General features: G+C 48.3%; 1 protein-coding gene across 1 annotated transcript in view; it reads left to right on the forward strand.

Annotated features, from left to right (window-relative positions):
- Nucleotides 1–1855: 1855 nt before the first annotated feature.
- Nucleotides 1856–20649, forward strand: part of TMEFF2 (transmembrane protein with EGF like and two follistatin like domains 2) — a gene marked incomplete at both ends in the record, with an annotated part of 136456 nt that continues 117662 nt past the window's right edge. Inside the window, 4 exons of the mRNA XM_082484203.1 lie at nucleotides 1856–2039; nucleotides 3468–3577; nucleotides 9717–9846; nucleotides 12762–12788. Of these exons, the coding sequence (XP_082340329.1) occupies nucleotides 1856–2039; nucleotides 3468–3577; nucleotides 9717–9846; nucleotides 12762–12788 (451 nt within the window). The remainder of the gene's footprint in view (nucleotides 2040–3467; nucleotides 3578–9716; nucleotides 9847–12761; nucleotides 12789–20649) is intronic.

Raw genomic sequence — 20649 nt, forward strand, 5'->3', positions numbered from 1 at the left:
TGCCGAGCTGCGCCCCGCGGGGAGAGGAGGGAGCAGAGGAGAGGACGGGCAGAGGCAACCTGCGTGATGACCGGCGGGCGCCCGCCCGACGGGACGGCACGGGGACGGGACGGGTCCGGCTGTTCCGCGGGCGGCTCCCGCCTCCCCCAGCAGCGGCCCGGACGCATGGGCATCCCGCGTCCGCGGGGACTGAAGGCCCGCGTCTAGTAAAGCGCTTCCCTGCTGCCGTCTGGACGAATCGATCTGATTTTTTTGTTGTTGTTGTTGCTGTTTTGTTTATTTATTTTCGGGTCTAACGCATCCTTGCCGCCACAACCGCCGGCCTCCCCATCCCGCCGCCAGCACGGCCGCACGTTAAGTACCGGGCGAGGGGTTGGGGGGGGTCCCGTTTACCTGGCAGGTGTCTGTGGGCTTGGCTACGCCCGGGCGCCGGCGGCGAGCGGCCGCGGGCCCGGAGACGCGCGGAGGAGAAGGGGGCGAAGCTGAGCCGCCCCCACCCCCGCGGCGGGGCCGGGGCCAGCGGCTCTGAGCATTGGCCGTAAAGCGGAAAGCACCGACCGGGGCAGAAGGGGAAACACACACACTGCTGCTATGCTCCCGCCACCCTGGGAGCGTGCGGGAGTCCTCACCGCCTCCTCCCAAAACTAAAGCCCCGGAGGGGGGGAGGATGCGCGGCGAAGGGCGCAGCGGGGAGAGGCGGCGCCCCCGCAGCCCCGTGGCACAGCGGCGGCGGGAGGCTGCTGCGGGGCTTCCTAGCTCCGCGGTCTCGGAGCGCGTTAGGCGTTGGGGGGCAGAGCAGCCCTCCGCGCCGCCGTGATGGTGCATTTTTCCTCCGGCTCCGTCGCGGGGGGTGGTGCTGCAGCCCCACAAGCCCTTGGCCGCTGCCTGCCGAGGCCGGGCAGGGTCTCCCCCTCTCCCTCTTCTGCTTCCCCCCCTGTGCCCGTTTCTTTCCCTCGCCACCTCGGCGGCCGTGTGCCCGCTCCAGACCCCACGGCCGTTGATGGTGTTTTATTTTCCTAACGTCGCATCCGCGCGTGATTCGATACGGGCACCCGGGTGCGCGGCCACCGGCAACTTCAGCATCGCCCGGGCGTGTGTGCGATGGGGGGAGATATGTGTGGGGGGCTGTCACGTACGTGCATACCAGCGCACCCAGGTGTGACTGCCACCCGCGGCTCTGCGCCGACCGGGGGGGGCGATGCGCGCACATGCGTGGGCGCGCACGGAGCGGCGCAGCGTAGCGCTGTCCGGCCCCCGCCCCGTCGGGGGTACCCGCATCCCTGCAGCCAGCGCCGCGGCGCGGGGGTCGCCCCGGGCCCGGGGGTGCCGAGCGCGGTCGCGGCGGTGGCGGACCCCTCTCCTACCACGCCCGGTGGCGGAGGCGGCGGCGACGGCCCGGCCCGGCCCCGGGCGCTGCCGCGGGGCGCAGCAGCACCGCCGGCCCCGCCCGCCGGGCCCCGCATCCCGCTCGGCCAATGGGGGCGGCGCGGCGGCGGCACGTGACGCGGCGGGCCGGGACCTGCTGCTTCCCCCGCGCAGAGGGATGCGGGCGGCAGAGCGGGGCAGGCGGCGGCGGCGGCGGCTGCGCGGCGGCGGCCCCTCCGCGCCCTCCCCCCGCTCCCCGCCGCCCGGCCCCTATGGCAGCCGCTCCCCGCCCCGCCGCCGCCCGCACCCCCGCGCCGCCCCGCCGGGCTCCGCCGCTCGCCCCAGCGTCGCGCTCGGCCGCCGCTCGCTGACCCGCTGCCGCCGCCGGCCGGGGCCCCGGGATGCCCAGCGGCCCCGCCGCCCGTCCTTGCCGCCCGCCGCGCCGCCCGGGGGGTACGCCGCCGCCGCCGGAGAGTTGAGTTAGGAAGTCATGGTGCCCTGGGAGCCCTCCCCGCCCCGGCAGTGCGGCGGCGGCGGCGGCTGGACGCTCTGCGACTGCTGCTGCTGGCTGCTGCTGCCCGCCGTGCTGCTCGTCCTCGCCCGCCCCGACAAGCTGGCGGCCTTCCCTACCTCCTTAAGCGACTGCCAGACGCCCACCGGCTGGAACTGCTCCGGTAAGCACCGGAGCACCCCGCGCCCGGCCCCGCCGTTGCCCCGCCGGGCGCTCAAAGTTGCGCGGGCGAGCTCGGGGAAGGCAACTTCAGAGGGCGACGCCGCGTCCCGGTGAAAACACGGGAACGGAGAAGGCGAAAAAGTCTCGGCCGTTGGGGATCGCCGCCGTTCCCGGCGCCCCCCCCTCACCCCCCCGGGCGCCCCCGCTGCCCTCCTTCGCTCCGCGGGGCCGGGCGCGACAGCCGCGCCCTCCGCCGGTGCGCAGCGCCGCGGCCGCGGGCGGCTCCCCGCGGCGGGGCTCGCCGGCCCCGCCGGAGCGCAACTCCGCACTTAAACGGGGCAACTCGGCGTGTGTCCGCGGGAGCGGGGAAGCCGGGCCGGGCGTGCGCATCCTGCGGGCGGCTGTTTCCCTGCGCACCGCATTGAGAGCAAATCGGGGTACGGAAACCGCGACACCGGGAACCCGGTGGCTGTCCCTTAAAGCCGGGCTGACCTTTGTAATGAGTTTTTTATGTAGGTCATCAGCCGGCCCTTCTCCGATCCGTAAAGTCTTTCTGAAATTAGACTGTAATAGCCTTCGAAGGGAAAGAGTGTTATTTGGGGTAATGCGTGCATCGCGCATAGTATGTTAGGTCGGGGTGAATTTCCACTGTAAGATCTTAATTTTAAACGTGCAGTGATATGCTTAAGAGCGCTGGGATGTTTTTTTTTTAAAAAAAAAAAAAACTGATGGATTTGGCTCTTAATGGGTTTGGAGTCTGATATAGCTGTTTTGCTTAATACCTTGCTGCACGCCGTTGGAGTGGGAAGTCAGCTAGCGAAATCTGAAATTCATGCTTGTATTCGTGAACTGAATCTTCAGTCAGATCTGTTGGTTCCTGGAGAAAATGAAGGCAAAGGGCTAGGTTCACTCAGCGGCTTGTGGGGAACCTGGCGCTTCTCCTGTTAACTTAGAGGCGATCAATCTTCATTGGGATCAGACAGACCATCGTAGAAAACACACAGCCTGTTTGTCTTTATTATTGGGGGCTTTGTTGCATCATGGGCTGGAGGAGTTCCAATTTGGACTTTTGTCCAACAGATTTGCGATCGGATGGGGATAAGTTGATGGTATTTCCAACCCGGAGCCATGAAATAGCGTAATTATCGGGTGACTTGTGAGGAAACAGTCTGTGAAATAGGGGGAAAAAGAAAGTGTGTGAGGTTGTGGGGAATAACGACTAATAGGAAGACTAAGGGAGAAACGAGAAAAAGTGGAAGACTGAGGACAGGGAAGGACAAAAGAAAATCTGGACTGTATCATTTCATCAACAAGGTTATTGTGCTGCGTGCATTAAAATGCAATCATCCCGTATTGTTCCTCCAGCTAGACCAAAGCTGACATCTTTTTTTTTTTTTTTTTTTTTTCTCTTCCCCTCTTTATATTTGAGGTTACGATGACAGAGAAAATGATCTCTTTCTCTGCGACACCAATACCTGTAAATTTGATGGGGAATGTTTGAGGATTGGAGACAGTGTGACTTGTGTCTGTCAGTTCAAGGTAAGAAGATTGATATTTCGTTCTCTAATTCACTAATAAGAATACAAATCAAGGATCTCCCTTTATAACCTATCACTTGGCAATTTATTTCTCTACGTGCAGAGAAGTTACAGGGAAAACCTGGTAGCATGTATGAAAGCTGGCAGGAGAACCAACTGGTGTCAAGAAGACATAAGTTTCTCTGGGAAAATGCAGATGCTGTGGCTTTAAATGTCCCTTCAGGTCTGCAGTTTCAGGTTGTGCGCTTCTGATTTTGCGTCTCTGCCCTTTTAACAAGGATTTAGAGTCCTTTCTAAATTCATTTCTGATACAGATCATGGCTTATTGTATTCGGAGTTCTGATCTAGTTAAAGAAATGGATCTGTAATGTGCTTATGCGATATTTTCAGGAAGGGCTGCATAGTGACAATGCTTCTGCCTGTTTATCTGCCCAGCTGATCAGATTAAAGAGCAATCCCTCTGTTCCAAAATCATGAACTTCCTTTAGGTTTTATATAGTTTTAGGGGGGGGCTATCACTCAGTAGTAGGGGGTTTTCCTTCTGTTTCTTCTCTCTCCCTCTTGCAGCTACATCTAAACCTCAGGCATTCTCAAAGTCAGACGATTTCATTATGAAGGATTCCATTTAATGTGTTTTAGGCAACTCGCGAAACAGCTGTGCTTTACATAATGACCGGAATAAAAACTGAACAAATTAAAGGAGTTTTAAGCATGTACCAGCACGTGTTGTATATACATTTATGCCCCTGTGGTTTCTTGCATTTTAATGTGGATCTGTGAAGTTGTGGAACTTGTGACGCTGATTTGAGTGTTTACAGTAGAGCAGGCCAAATAGTGCACAGTTCAAGATCGTGCACATCTGTAATGATTAATTTATTATTGAGCTTTGATAGACTATTCGCTTTGAAGCATGACAAGTATTGTTTATATTTCTAGAGCCAAACGTGTCTTTGGAGAAAAACCCCAAGTGATAAATCCCTTCATTTAAAACAAAGAAGGAATTTTCTGTAATAAGAACAAGACAGTTGTTTGCTGAAGTGCTTGCGTTTCCCATGTTGGGAGAGAATTCATATTGACCATGTTTGGTTTTTTTATTCCGTTTCTAGTTTGCATGCAATCAAAAATCCATGCGAGAAGGCTGTTTTGTGCATTTGCTTTGGCTCAGCACGTGCAGCGATTTAAGGGTTGGTCTGTTTTCTCTTTCTAAGGAAAAGGTTTCACTGCGTTACAGGTCTGTGACTTGTCCCATTGCTTGGTGGCAAGCTAGGACAGATGTTGTGCCGTGAGCACTGGGGACTTAGAGCAGCCACAGAGAGTGCTTGGGTCTTGTCTTTGGTCCCAGGTTAGTGTTGCCATTTGGCATAAAGCAGTGGACTCATAGCCTAGAAGGAGCAAACTCAGATGCTGCTTTCCACAGGGAAGAAGGCACTGGGAGCACTGTTTTCCCAAGACGGGATGCTGGTCCCCAGTGGTTCAGGGTAAATGAAGCTAAGTGAACCTCTCTGGGCTGTGTTGTCTCTTCTTTGAGAGGTGAACACTGTCTATTTGCTGAGTTGAGCGGTTCTCTAGGGGGCAGTTGAAACAGATTTAAGGAAATCGGGTAATTGGTGTATGAATATGTAAATGAGATCAAAAGAAGGAGTTGGGCAGTTAAGCACCTGATTGCTAGTAAATGGGTTGAAATCAGCAGTAGTCTTTGGTTTCGGTGGCCTCTGGATCAGGCCCTGTAAGCACTCAGAGCTCTTTGTCTTGATTTGAGCCCTCTGTGGAGCCGCAGGGCTGACTGTGACCTTGGAGGGCAAATTACCTGTGGCTGATCCTGTGCTGGCGCTGCGCAGGGCGGTGCGGTGCCGGGGGCTTCTGTTGTCAAACGTGTCGGCTTTGATACAGGCAGAGCTGGGGGGATGCTAGCTTCTCTCGTAACATCAGTGGACAATGTGACAAGCCAAAAAAGATGTGCCACCAGAGTAGAAAATTAATTTCTAGCGTGGCGTTTGAGACCGGCCAAGTAAGGCAGAGCCGGCCAGGTAATTTATGCCGTGAGTAAGGGGGTCCTCCATCAGAATTCAGGTTCCCCGTTTCAGTGACAGCTCTCTGGGGTGATAGTGAGCAAATCAATAGCAGACTCCTCATCGCTATAATTACTTTTTATGTTTTCTCCAGAATTTGCCAGGGGCTTTAACTGCAGCTTGAGAGAATAGACAAGGATGGAAAGCTAATTTTGCTTCCATGCTGTTGAAAAGTCCTGGGCTGGCCAGCCTGTGTCTTGAGGGGCTGAGGGAGGCAGAAGTGGGAAGCAGGGCTGCTGCGATTTGGGTTTGGGTTTTTTCAGAATCACAGATCCATCGTGTCTGTCCAAGTGGAGTTAAAATTAATTTACTGTTATTTGAAAGGGTGGATATGATCAGACTGCTCTGGAACACCTGAGGTAGGCTTCCATCCCTGGAGAGCTGGCAGGCATGTGCTAAGGAAAGGATTCATATTGGTTGGCTCTTCTCATACTCTGCTGCAAAAGGATAGCCCGTTCAGTGACTCCTCACGATGAGACATGTATTGCATTGGAAAACACCACGTCCCACTCCGATCAGTAAATGCAGACCCGTAAGGGCAAGCCCAGACCTTGGTGCTGGCAGGGAGGGAAGGCACTGGGGCTGAGCATGGGGGAAGCCACCACCCCTTCCCTCCCTACACGAAGCAAACTCAACAGGTTCACCAGAAGGTGCAGAGCTGTGCCAGGAGGTGTGTGGTTGGAGACATGGCTTGCTGGGGTCTGTACCTCAGTCTGCCCAAAGCCATAGGTCCGGCAGCCTGGGGTCTCTTCCCTCTTAGATTTCACGAACATATCCAAAAATATACCAGAGTATTTCTGTCACTGTGGCGTGTCTTTTCTCTTTAGTCATCACGACTGTGGACACTCACTGTTTTATGTGAGGAAGGAGTCCTGTTTTCATACGTGTTCAATCTCTCACATGCTCCAGTGTTTGTGGAGCTGGAACATCACCTGGCCAACTTGCAGCTTTAGATTATATTTCCAGAATATATTTTCACGCTACTTTGGTTCAAGACGTAAGTGGCCTTTTGGGAGTAGTTAATCCATGAGAGTAGGAGGAGGTCAAACTTCTAACAGTGTTAGTAGGATGAGAGGTTATACAAGTTATCCTTTTATTTGGCAAAGAAACCTTAACGCTTTCAGCGCACAGCGCTGACCCCAACACTTGCAAAGCTGGTTTGTCTCTGGCTGTGACAGTGGGCACTCGCTGCTGCTGGTGCTGAGGAAGGCAGCCTTTTGACACTGCTTGAATTGGGTATGTCCATTTCCCTTCTCTGCAGCCGTATTTTACAAACCTGCATGCATAACAAGTGGACGGTACGGCGCTATGCTGCTGGGTTTAGTGGGAGTTTTGACATGGATTTCCCCAAGTGCTCGTTCAGGCCTTATTTTAGGGAGGGCGAGTCATTCTCTCATCTAGGGCTGGGTCGATTGACCCCTAAAGCAATGCCAGAAATGTGTCAGTAGACTGAGGAAACTGACAGTCAAGGTTTAATACCCTCCAGTACTAGCCAGAAGGATGTTAAGACAGTGAAGAGCTGTGAGTACTGGATTCAGCGTGGTCAAGCACAAGAGTCCAGCTCTAGCGGGTTACGAGTAACCTGGGGTGACTAATGTCACAACCTTCTCATTGGTCATCTTGTTTTCTTTCCTGGGTGACTTCCGCTACGGTTTCCTGGTGGCTTTTAGGGCCATCCCAGCTCAAAGCCAAGGCAGGATCTATCTGGAAGCTCTCACTTCTTTTGTTCCGTGTGGCTCAGCAGCAGCTCCTAGGTTCCTGCCTTCTCCATCTGAATATCGTTTGTCTGAAGGCAGTGGTGGGAAGAATGGGCAGCAGATGAAGACATGCATCTTGGGTCCAGCACAGTTTGAGAAAGAAAAGGCTGCATCACGCGTGCTCATCGTGGAGTACCCTCCACCCTCCTTGGCTGAAGCCACGCTGGAGCATGGCAGGAGCCAGAGGAGAGAGAGATGGGCGAACTTCTTCCATGAGAGTTAATCCTTCCTGGAGCCACGGTGTCTTTCAAATGCGTTTTAAAATTGCCAAGCTTTGGGAGAAACTTCAGCCTAGCTCGTAGCAGCTCTGGCACTCGTTTCTGTGGGTCAGGAGTTCACTCTTGGTGCTGTATGCCGTTAGTGCGGGGCCGAGTGGCCTTCCACATTCCCAAAGGTCGCCTCTCGCTCTGGGCGAAACCAGCAGAGAGTTTGCCGCCGTGTTTCTTGGGAACAGGATCCAACATTGTTTCTACATGTAACAGAGCCTGTTGAGATACTTTGGGCCAAATTCTGCGCAGATTGCTCTGGCAGAAAGTCCAGTGGGTGACAAGCAGAGAGCATGTCGAAAGCAAGCGTGATTTGATCCTTCATGCTTTAGAAAATTCGCATGATTGTGTTCATTGTCCTGGTTGAGTATTCCAGATCAGCCTCCAGCAATTGCTGTTGAGCTTCTGGATGAAGTTGGCATTTTCTGCTCGAAACACTGCTCAGATTTGGAATGTAATGGTGAAAATAGCATAGAAACGCTATTTAATCAATCTTTGCACGGAGGAGCCCTTCGTTAGGAGCGGAAGGAGAGGATTTCTACTGTTGTGGCTGCTGGTATTCTTTCTTGTTCCAAGGGAAGAGAGTGCTGGGGGTGGGCAGCAGCTCGGGAAGATTTAAGAAAGTACAATGCATAAGGAAAATGTCATTTGATTTGGCCCAATCAAAATGTCACTCTGACCAACTATGAATAATTTCTTGGCAGCTGCTCTGCACGGAGGCCTGCAATTAATGCAATCTCTGCAATTGTTTGTGTTAATCACTTCTGTAGTCATTCATTTTGAAGCGTATCTGGTGTTTATATCCCTGGAATTTCAGTTCTGCGTTTTACGTTGTGCCTGACGAACACACCTCAGACACTTTGTGGCATAATACAGCTAAATAGGAAGTATGATTTCTTTTTAATTTTTACTTGGATTTAAGCAGAGGTGAGCATTCGTAAATAATAATTGTGATCATTCCATTTGTTATAATTAAACAATGAGGCATACCAGGAGTACAGTAATCATGAGATAATCATATCCCTGATATAATTACCACGTACAGGGTACATCCAAGTATTTCTAAGCCTCGGAGTGTGATTATCTTATGATAACTGCACCCGGTAGGTTGCCCAATTTTCAATATAAAATGGAATTATTTTTATTAAAACGAACAAGAGAGGGCAAAGCCGTCTTTCAGCGATGAAGGGAATAAAGCAGGTAGTTAGCAGAGCTGAGCAGGAGTTTGAGCCGCCGGGGGTGGGGGGGGGGGGTACGTGGTGCGAGCGAGTCCCACACTCTTCAGCGCGGTGGCTGAGCGGGCTGCGCTGCTGCTGCTGCGCTGCTGCTGCTCCCGCTCCTGCCCGCTGGCCGCTGCGGGGAGAGCTTGGACCTTCGCTGAGCATCCCAGCCCCGGCTCGCCGGGAGCAGAAATGTCCCTGCGGGAAGAGGGATGGGGTTTTGATCATAGGTCTCTCAGAAATAATTTCCCTCGGTCTGACCAGTTCTAATTGCGGCTCAGTACTTAAATAGAGAGTTATGCACACACGCGGGGACGCCTCTGCGTGTGCAAAGGACTTTCTCTGTAGCAGTGAGGGTGTGTATGTGCAGGAGGAGGAGGGGAGAAGTGAGCCTGTTCATGGCAATTTGTCTGTTGCCATCCAATGGAGACACACGAGCCGCTATTGCAGATGAGAGGAGATGTTTGCCTTGTCCATATTCCTTCCTGGGGAATGCTCCGCTCCCCCCCCCCCCCCCCCCCCCCCTCGTTCTCGCAGGGAGAGGCCCCTCTGGGGGCAGCAATTGAACACTTTGCCCATTCAGATAATCTTTTCCCTAACCCGTTCACATCTGGTTTACGCTCTTCTGCCTTTTGCCTTTTTAAAAATGTCCCCTCCCTCTCCCCTGGTAGCTGGAAATGTGAAGAGGAGGGGCAGCATCTCCCTCTCTGTTGTTTTCCCGGGGTTTTAATACTGGAAGGAGGCTGGGGGGCGGGGGGACACCCAAATGGATGCTGTGCCACCCCACTTGTGTGACTAACGCCGCTGCTCTCTGTCCGTTGCCGTCAGTGTAACAATGACTACGTGCCCGTGTGCGGCTCCAACGGCGACACCTACCAGAACGAATGCTACTTGAAACAGGCTGCCTGCAAGCAACAGAGCGAAATACTTCTGGTGTCCGAAGGATCATGTGCAACTGGTATGTATAACGCACTCCGGGCTGCCTGCAGACCTTGCCGTGCCCCTGAATAAAATAACCCGTGGATGCCAAAAGCCATTTGAATCCCTGCTTTGAATTTCTTATGGGTCAATTCTTTGCAGTCTTAGGCATGAGACATTGCTGCCGTCCTTCCCTTTTAAGTAAATAACTTGGTATAGGCTCACGATCTATGCTACAGTATACTCTCGATGCTGTTTTGAAGAGTGCAGCACAGAAGTTGATTTTCTTTTTTTAATACGTATCTTGTGCTCCTGATCATCCTGTGTGATGCGTACACTTCTAAGCTGTTAGGACAAGTAACTGGAAGCAGATTAAAGGAGCAGATGTCTGATAAATGGGCATCTGGATTACCACAAACCTCTCCATAATCTGGAGAGAGAGAACTGGAGCGTTATTGCCTGCAATCCAGTTTCTTAGGTTTTTCCTTAGGCCTGTAGGGCCAGATTCCTAGCTGGTATGATTCAACAGACCACTGGTTGTAATGAGCCCCGCCGATTTATACCAGCTGAAGATTTGGCCCAAAACACACTTAATGAACGAGTCTGTGCAACAGGTTGTTTTGTCTTCTGGATTTGTTGGAAGAGTTCATTAAAGACCACATGTGAAAACTGACTGGCATTTGCGCCGTCTTGGCTTAACTCTGAGCATCATGTGCTATTTGTATCTCTGCTTTTGTGAAACAGCCAGAAAGGTGAATGAGCCAAACCAGTCAGGAGAACCAAGTTGCTTACGTGCGGGAGTTCTTGATGTTTTTCTTTTGTGCGCGGTGTCTGTTAGAGGTGGGCAGTGAAGTTAACTTGAAAAGAGCAGGGGGAGTTAGTCTTTGTTCTTGAGAGAGTTCTTTAAACCTAAAGCAGAATCTTTTCTTTGCTGAGGATGGAGGAGTCAATAAAAAGTGCATTAGAGAAACTTTTTGCAGTGCCGTAATTTTGTGTTTCATACACCTGAGAGAAAATAAACTTCTTTCCCTGGAAATGTTGTTCTTCTCTGAAGCTGTTCCCTGGCAATTTTCAAGAGGGGGAAAAAAAAAAACATACACTGCAATTTTTTTGTCTATAAATTGGTATTAAACGGAGCTCAGGCTGACAAAGCCTATTGCGGCATAGGATTTGTTCAACTTAATAAATTCTCTCAGCACAGCAACTGGTCTTTTTTGGTTCAAGCTTTTTAATTAAAGGGATAACTTTAGTGCATTGCTACATCTTTTCTTGAACTTGCTTGCCTACTGGCAATGGCCGTGTTGGAAGCATTCTCTCTGAAACACATTGTGAATTTCAGAAACACAGAAGAAGGGAAAAAAACCAGAAAGGGCTTTCCTGGCTTCTTGATCATTTGGCCTCCGATTCCTTCTCCCAAGGAGAAGGCTCGGTGGAGAAGGGAATAGCTGTGTACCTCAGGTTCTCCCTGCAGGATGGGGCAGAGAGAGGGTGCGCGGGACCATCGGAGACGTGGGCTGCTGGGAGTATTCTGGCAGTGGGCATCCCTCCTGGCTGTGACCAGCGCGGGTCTGGGCATCGAAGGGTAGGGGCAGGAGGAAAGACGTGAGATGAGGTCCTTTTCTTCCAAAGAGGCAGAGAATATGGTAGTTCATTGCAGGAGGCAGGTGATAGCAGGCATCCATCTTCAAGGTCCTTTCCAACCTAAACCATTCTATGATTCTATGATTTCTTTTTGCTGGGGAGACCTGGTACCCCTGGAAAAGCAGTGCTTCTGAGGGCCATGAGGGCATTGTGATGAAGACACCTTCCTTTCCTCAGTAGCTCATTTGGGAAAGACCATCGGGACAGAAGATTGGATGAGGAAAATGCAGGAAATGGTCACTGGGGAGCACACTATTGTTTTCTGTTCTCTTTTACAGCCCCTTTTTGCACCTGTCCCATGCAGTCTTGCTGTGTTAATCTACTGTTTCAAGCCATTCTGGTGACAGGTTTATTTAAATAAAGGTTTTCTTTTTTTTTTTTTCTTTTTTAAACTTTGAGCAGTGATGGTATGTACAAGCCAGTTCAGATCCCCCAGAGCTTGCTGTCACTAAACTAGATCTAACAGTCCATAGAGTAATGGAATCCCAAAGCAGCCTTTCCACACTCCTCCTCCTAATCTTGATGCTTTGATAAATGGATAACCCCTCCACTGAGGGGGAGGATGGGATGACAAACTCCCTCCTTCCTTTCCCTTCAAAACGAACTCCTCTTATGGATTATTTTTGGTAACCCAAAATGTGTATGCATTTCTGCACTTTGCCTTACTTAAAAAGTTTCGTAATGAAGCTCTGGGCTTGGCAGTGTTGTGATGTTTCACTTTCTAAATTTGTGACTCTTGTCATTCCACCCAACAAAACACCAAGCAGAGGAAAATAATGGACTCAATTTTGAAACTCAGCAACAACCTTGAGAAAAATAGTATTTTAATCATTTATCTAAAGTCTTTTGAATAATACTAATTTCAATGGTTTATTCCAACTAGTTATGATCTGATGAGAAGTCACTGTTTTGTAAAGATAATGACATGAATTTCCAATTGGTCCGGCCTCGAACAAATGGGTTTAAAAAAATTATCTTTGCTGGGGAGGGTTTAGTAGTGGCCAAGTGAAGTAATTTTGCACAACTGTTGGGAACAAAGCTTTATCAGTCTCAGTACAACAAAACGAGGCAGAGGCTTATGAAGATGCTGCAGCACTCCGGGGCTTATGTTATTTTAGTCTGATACAGAGACTTTAAAGAACGAGAGTTGAGACTAAGATGGCTTGAGTCAACTGTATTCAGATTAGATCTCTATAATTTAGCCAGGGATGACATCAAACATAAGGTACACTGTAATACACTTAACTGAACAGTCTTGCTTTGCGTGCTCACAGGACATACGTGAATATAAATTTCTTTCTGTTCTTTTCTCAGATGCCGGCTCAGGATCTGGCGATGGAGGTAAGAGCCATCTTTTAATATCTCTGTGCCTATATGTACGCCCATTGTCTTTCACAATTTCAGAGTGTAAGTGGATATGCTTTTTGGTTTAGTTGTTGCACTACATATTGTCTTTTGTTTAGCTGCGTCTCTGAAAAAAGTGACATTTTGCATTTTAGTCAAGCTGGAACCTAATAATGACATGCTGTTTTCTAGGGAAACTCGGAAAGCTGTGTTACTTCTAATATAACTTGGAATTATTCATAGGTTGTGCTAGGAGCTCTATCTCCATCTACTGTTAAAGTTGCACTCATTTGTTTTATGTTTAGAGTAATACTGCTTTTGTTTTTAAAACATGAGCCAAACCCTTGGCTCCTCCTCACTGGAGGATTCAAGCCAAATATTTTGCAGTAAGGGAGAGCATTCTTTCAAATATATGAAGAAATGTCGCAGGGAAAGAACAGTGTGTTTTTTATAAGAACAGCAGCAGAAACGAACATGGAAATAGTCCAAACCCTTTGCTGCATACAGGGGATACTGTAAAACAAAGGCAAACTTGCATTGAAGTTGTTTGATTGTTGTTTTTTTTATTTCTTAGGCACAGGCATTTATGGGTTTGCTTGTTTAACACCGGTCCTAGGGTTTGTGACCGATCCTTCTTGGAAGTATTAAGTGATGGGTCTGGGTAGTGCCCTGCCTTGGGGCAGGGGACATGATTTTTGGGAGCTACTTGCACGGTGGGGCTGATGGATCAGGCTTCTCTGGGGGCTGGGAGGGCCAGGGCTAGTTTGGGTGGCTATGGAAGGTTGTCCTTAAGAGTTACCCTCATTTCTGCCCAAGTTCCCCGAGTAAGCACTCAGAGCCCCGTGGCAGGGGAAGGGCAAGGCCAGCATCAGGCTGGGATGCTGTTGGGCTCCTCTGGCTGTGGCAGCCACCAGGAGCTGAGCCAGATTGCTGCATAAGACACAGACAGCAGGTCTGGGCTCTTACACAGTTTTATGGCTGCTCCTGGCTGGATTCAGTTGTTTTTTTTCAAATACAGTCCCATTATTTGGCAAAGTATCACCTAGTCCTCCTGTAGTTTTGGTAAGCAGCATATTAGAGAGCGCAATGTGTAGGTAAAGTATTATTTTTACCTATAAAGTGGTCAACAACATGAGTATGAAGCAATTGCAAGGAACTTAATTTTCCAATATTAGACTCGGACTGTTTTCTGGAAATCAGGACACTTTAAGACGCTTCAAATCTGTCTCCCCAAAAAACCGCAACCTAAAATATTGCTACTCGTTTTCAAAAGTTTTGTCCAGCTATTCCTATTCTAGTCTGACGTCCTTTTAAATTGTCTTTTTAAACTGTTAGACCAAAGGCATTCCTTATTCAGTGCTTAACAGAAATCTAAAATTTGGTTTATATTTATGATAGGGGTTTTCACCCATGTGGTCATTAAATAAGTTTTCAAATTAAAAAAGTCATGCAAAATTCATCACGTATGTACCAAGGAAAACAGATAAGACTTCCAGTTTGTTTTATAACTGGGGGAGGTGGGAAAACAAACTTTGCTGCTTTCTAAAAGTAATGAATTCCATACTGGAAGAGCATAGGAATTTAAAAACATGATTTCCAAACGGTTTCACTTTAAAAGCTGAGGTTGACAAATGATGAGCAGAAGAGGACCTTGGGGACTGACTGGGCACATAGTAAGGAAGCAGATTTTTGAAGGAGACAGAACCAAGTTGGTGCGTGTGTTTAAAGGTCTACAAAGCTGCCTTGTATTATTCAAGATTTAGTAGGCAGCCACGGCTGTTCTTAAAGTACAAAAGTATATTTATGTGCCCTAAGAAGCTAAATCCAGCCAAGTGAATGTTGTCACTACATCACTCTTTACTAGACACGGTCTTGTTGTAAAAGCTGTAATAAATTTTGGATGTCATCACAGTAAGTCTTGTAAAATCCACTTCAACAATCGTGAGTGGGATGGTTTTCTATGAGAAGTCTGAGATCTTAGGCAATTTTGTGTGTTTTCTGTTTTCATGAAAATTTTCCTTTCTTGTGTTTCTTCAAGCAATTTTGGTTAACAAACGGCTAACCGATGCAGCGTGTTTGTTTTTTGTTGGTTTTTTTTTTTTTTTTTTTTCAAAACTACAGCCATAGGGACCCTCCCAGCTGGCTATACCTCTGCCTAAATCAGCAGAATGGTGCTGTGCTGGATGCTATAGGTGTCGGAGGCGCTGGGTATGTCTGTGGTGAGGTACGTGAGATATCTCGGATGCTGGGAGCCCTTAGGAACAGCCATTCCCGTGCTAATTTGCCCCGTTTCTTCTTGCCGTCGCGGTGCCGGTAGGATGCGGGCTAGTGCAACGCTTGGGCATCGCTGTTTACTCTGCGTTGAGTCTATCTGTGTTGTGTTTTTTCAGAGCTGTCAGGCTTTCGGGCAAGGTTCAGGTTTGTGTGACTGCTGCGGTGTCTTGGGGAGGTTTGTCGCAGCCAGGGAGACCCAGGCTGGAAGGCCTGGGGGACTGCTGGGGGCACAGACGGGCTGAGCCCCACCTTCTGGGCAGGGTGGATTAGGAAGCTCTGGTTTGAAAAGACTTCAAAAAGGGAAAGGATGGATGGGCTTCTATTTGAAGGCACCTCTAAGGGCTGATCCTTTAGCCTGAGTTGCTGAGGAGTGTCCTTAGCAGCAGGAATCTCTGCCTCTCACCACTTGCAGCTTCTTACCAGAGCCCCTCCGTATTATTCCCGGGGGTTCCCTTAGGTTTTTTTGTGTGTCGCTCCACAAGCTGTGAGACGAGGAAACTGGCTTTTCAACAGAGTTTTATCTTGTTGGATTGCTGGTCTGGACTGGATTTCTTTGGTCTGATAAGGTACACGCATCCAATAGGGAATGAACTCAAATTGCGAAGTAGTGGAGGACGTGGTGCTTCTCCAGTTCTTGGAACATAGCAAGTTTCTTGCTCTGCGGTGGTTTCCCCCATGACTGAGAGCTGACCTGCTATCAGTACTGCTTCTCCCTCAACGGAGCTGTGGTCAAGTGAAATTATAACTGGTTGAGGCTTCAGAATTTGCTGCAAAGGGGGTGGCACAACGGACAGAGGTACACAAACACACAGTGTGGTCACACAGGCCGCCTTTTCTCAGGAAATTGGGCAGAGCCAAAACACTAGTGGCTGGCAAAACACAGCTTCCGGCTAGTTTCCCTTTTGCGCGTTGCTACCCATGTGTGCAGAGAAGTCTTCTCAATTTATTATTTAGGATTTGGGGTTTTCTGCTTTACTGTCAAGGATGCTGGGATCGGAGGGGTCCCAGCTTCTTAGCACTTTAATGATCTTGAGGGCTTTCCAGAGGTGATTTAATCCTGCTTTACACAGGACTAGCATACAGAAGTCCCCTTATTTGTAAAGTAATGGGGGAATCTTAATCTCATTTGATTACTGAGCCTTCAGCATGCACTTTTGAGGATATCCAGTAAATGGGTAAGAACAGTAGGTGTTCAGGTTTTTTACTGCAGAAGACATTTTTCCCTGTAAATGAAGACTAAAAATGCAGAATTGAGAGCCGTTTCTGTTTTGATTGCAGAAGCTGTGACTATGGATTGGAATTATTTAAAAACCCATATCCATACTAATCAATGGCAGAAAGAATGAATGTGAAAGAGTTTATACAGAGAGTAATTTAAAGAGATTCCATTCATTTTCATCTACGCTGTTCTCTAGACAACTGGGTTTTTTTAGAACCCAATGATTCATGTTTTAGTCTTGAGCAGCTTCATAATGAATTCTTGCTCGTTTCTTAGCTTCCTTCAAACAGCAACAAACTCAAGATGCGCTATTTCATTACAGCTCTTAATGCGCGAAGAACACTTGGTTTCTTTTTTTACTTTGAAACTCCCTGGTTTCTCTTTTACATTGAGCGCTTCTTTCCTCTCCCCGCATTATCTCTATTCTTCGCTCTGTTGATTGGCTCGCATTCGTAGTCCGATGGATTTACTGTGGGTGACTGTCGCACGAGGTGTTGCTGTGATCCCCAGCACAGTGGCGCATAAGCATCTATGTTGAATTAGTTGGAGGCCCATTCAATTTCCGTTCAAGTCCTCCTGACTTCAGTGGGGATTGTATGGGGCCCCTGGGTACACAGATCTTCTCCTAGTTTGATTTTTTACATTAATTCTTTATGATGTAGGCTAAAGCAGAATGAAAATATACTTTCCTTGATATATGTAAATATATTTTATGATGATATGAATTATTTTGTGATATAATATGATATATAAAAAAATATTTTCCTGTTCACTATATTCATCAATGACCTGGATGAAGGGATAGAGTGTTCACTCGGCAAGTTTGCTGGTGACATAAAACTGGGAGGAGTGGCTGACACACCAGAAGGCTGTGCTGCCATACCGCGTGACCTGGACAGGCTAAATAGTTGGGAAGAGAGGAACCTTATGAAATTCAATAAGGGCAAGTGTAAGGTCCTGCACCTGGGGAAGAATAACCCCATGCACAAGTACAGGTTAGGGGTTGACCTGCTGGAAAGCAGCTCTGCAGAGAGGGACCTGGGAGTCCTGGTGGACAACAGGATGACCATGAGGCAGCAATGTGCCCTGGTGGCCAAGAGGGCCAATGGTATCCTGAGGTGCATTAAAAAGAGTATGGCCAGCAGGTCGAGGGAGGTCATCCTTCCCCTCTACTTTGCCCTGGTGAGGCCACACCTGGAGTGTACTGTGTCCAGTTCTGGGCACCCCAGTTCAAGAAGGACAGGGAACTGTTGGAGAGGGTCCAGAAAAGGGCTACTAAGATGATTAGGGGACTAGACCATCTTGCTTATGAGGAAACACTGTGGCACTTGGGTCTTTTTAGTCTAGAGAAAAGAAGACTGAGGGGGGATCTTATCAATACTTATAAATACTTAAAGGGAGGGTGCCGGGCAGATGGGAACAGCCTTTTTTTTGGTGGTGCACAGTGATAGGACAAGAGGTAACAGACACAAACCTGAGCATAGGAAGTTCTATCTAAACATGAGGAGGAACTTCTTTACTTTGAGGGTGGCAGAGCACTGGAACAGGCTGCCCAGAGATACTGTGGAGTCTCCCACACTGGAGACATTCAAAACCTGTCTGGAGACTGTCCTGTGCGACCTGCTGTAGGTGACCCTGCTCTGGCAGGGGGGTTGGCCTAGATGATCTCCATTGGTCCCTTCCAACCCTGACTATTTTGTGATTCTGTGAAAAAAAAAGTCATAATTTGTCGATATCATCGTCACCATTTATTTTACAGTAGCATCTAGAGGTGCTAATTATAAAATTAGGACTCCACTGTGGTACACCCTGATACTGTGAGGCGCTTCTTCACAGTGAGGGAGAGAATACAATCTGTGAAGCAGAGTCTGGACATCCAAGATGGGCAAAGGCTGGAAGTAGCATCCCATTTCAGCGGCTGAATTGGGAATAACACATGCCCCTTCAGAGCCAAACCAGTGCTGTGTCTTTGGAACCATGTTGTTTATCAGCAGACCGTATGTAATCAAAAAAGAATGGCAGATTATACTGTTCTTAAAATTATTCCTAATTTGTTAGACAAATCTGGAAATTAACAACCTTATAAGCCATCTTCTTTTCCCCCCTCTGTCTGTGTGTCTCATTTTGTGCATGTATTTTAAGAATGAGAATGGCTTGCTTGTTTGTTCATTCTTTCAATTTATCCCTTCAATCTTATCCAGAAAATTTAAAGTCCTGCAGCTCTTTGTAGGTGCCAACATGGAGATTTAATGATAGATTTGGAATTCTGGTCTGCCTTTCCTGTTTGCTTAGAGACGTGTGAGTAAACACATACGTATTATAAATCTGCATGGAGCAGCAGTCATCTTCAAACACTAACCCAGAGAAAATAGGGAGGAAAAAATTAACGCTTTGAAACCCATATTACTTTTTAAGGCAAACTGCGATGCAGCACGTGTATCTTTTTTTTTTCTTTCATCAACAGGCGAGTGGCTACTTTGACCCAATTGCGTTTGTACTTGTCTCCATGCTGGTTTTGTAGGACTAACTTGAATTCAACAGCTCTGCTGCGTTTCCACCGATTTCCCTTTCTGCTTTATTGCAAGGTTGATTGGTGGGCAGGGCTATGCGGAACACAATGACTATTGCTGTAAACGCTATCCTAGCAGTAACGCTTGAGCCAAAATACGCCATAAAACCTGGAGTGTATATGGCTTGAATGAAGCAGCGCATAAAATGCAATGCTGACAGTCACACACATACACACATGTCATCAATATATGGGAAAATACTGGGAGTGTTCTTGTTTAACCTCTGAAAGAAAGGGAAATCGTATCTTGAACTGCAGATCCTGTCCCTTCTTTCCCTGGCTGTAGCGGGTGGTACAGACTTCTCTTGTGAATTTAGAATATCTGCTGACCCCACGTGCTATCATCAACTGCAGTGAGGCAATAGGAAAGCTTCTTCTACTGTAATTTCATTTGGGATATATAATTTAAAGCAGCGTCAGAAGGTACAGCATCAACTATAAGCAATGTGCACTGACTGGGTAAATACCTCTGGAGGGAATGTTTAAATCTTAAATGATTGACCTGACTGTGGATGGTCAAATATACGTCTCTTTTGTTAAACAGGTTTTTACCTCGTTAACCTCAGCATGGCACCGAGCCCAAACCAATAAGCTCTTTGAAAGGCTGGGTTTATTAGCTCAGGCTCTTCACTGTCCTAACGTGATTACGCGACTTCCAGTTCAGGGCTGGTGCACATCTGACCTATATAAGAGTTAGGTCGGGAAAAGGCAGTAAATGTCTCGTCGTGGCCTTTAAAAATTAGGAAAGGATGAAGTTCCTATGTTTTTGTTGACTGTATGAGAAGCACTCGGGCATTCAGAAGTGCTGAATTTTTAGGTGCCCGCCGCAGATGTTTTGTGCTGGGCGGGAGGCATTAGCAGTTTTGGAAATCCTAGGAAGGTATGGGAACAACAGGAATACCAGCTTTTTGATTCCTCTCTCAGGCTCTCGTTTGAGCTCAGCGCTGAGCTAATTGACCCTGCCTGACAGATGTTCCAGCAAATCCCCACAGCTCCTATGGACTTGAAGCACTCCGGGGCTATATATAAAGTACCAGTCTGGGAGGCACTGGTTTTGGATTTAGTTGCCTGGGTTCTGCCTGTGTTTTGCTTGCTGCTTCTGAAGTTAGAATAGAAAAGTCCCATGAAAAGTCATGCGTTTTATCCCTGCGCTTGCTTTGTTATTAATGGGCCAAAGTCCTTTCTGCGTTCTTGGTGTGAACGCGCAGCTCCCCTCAAGCGGTCTGTCAACACGGAGAAATACCATGGGAATGATCTGTGGCCCACTTTCAGCCATTCATGCAAAACCCAACAAAATGAATAGAAGATGCCATAAAGTTCCCCAGGCTTTTGTAGGCGAGAGGTAGTAATGACGTCCGTTCGTAGCCTCTTTCCTAAATTATGCAGTCCTTTATGGTTTTTAGCACTTCTTTTAAGTAGTTCAGAGCTACACAAGGAAAGTGTGAATGGAAGATGCTCACCTACATAAAAAAATACTGAGGATGCTCTGGTTTTGCTTTAAAAGTCAAAATTGCCTGTTCACATCAAAACAGAAAAAAAAATCCCAAATATGCTGCCTAATCATGTGCAATCTGTAAATCCACAAATGACTAAGTCATCAAATCAGTAAACAAATCTTATGATACTCCAGCAAACAGATTAAAAGGGGGTCATCTGATCACAAATACTTATTTATTGGTCTGCTATTGTAAACACAGCAAAAGAGACGTAGTGGGCTATATTTGTCTGCTCCTTCTCCGTAAACCTGGATTAATTTTCCCTGTGACAACTGTGGAGTCACTGGAGATTAGCCATGA

The sequence above is a fragment of the Vanellus vanellus genome, assembly GCF_965231255.1.
Source record: "Vanellus vanellus genome assembly, chromosome: 5".
Lineage (NCBI taxonomy): Eukaryota > Metazoa > Chordata > Aves > Charadriiformes > Charadriidae > Vanellus > Vanellus vanellus.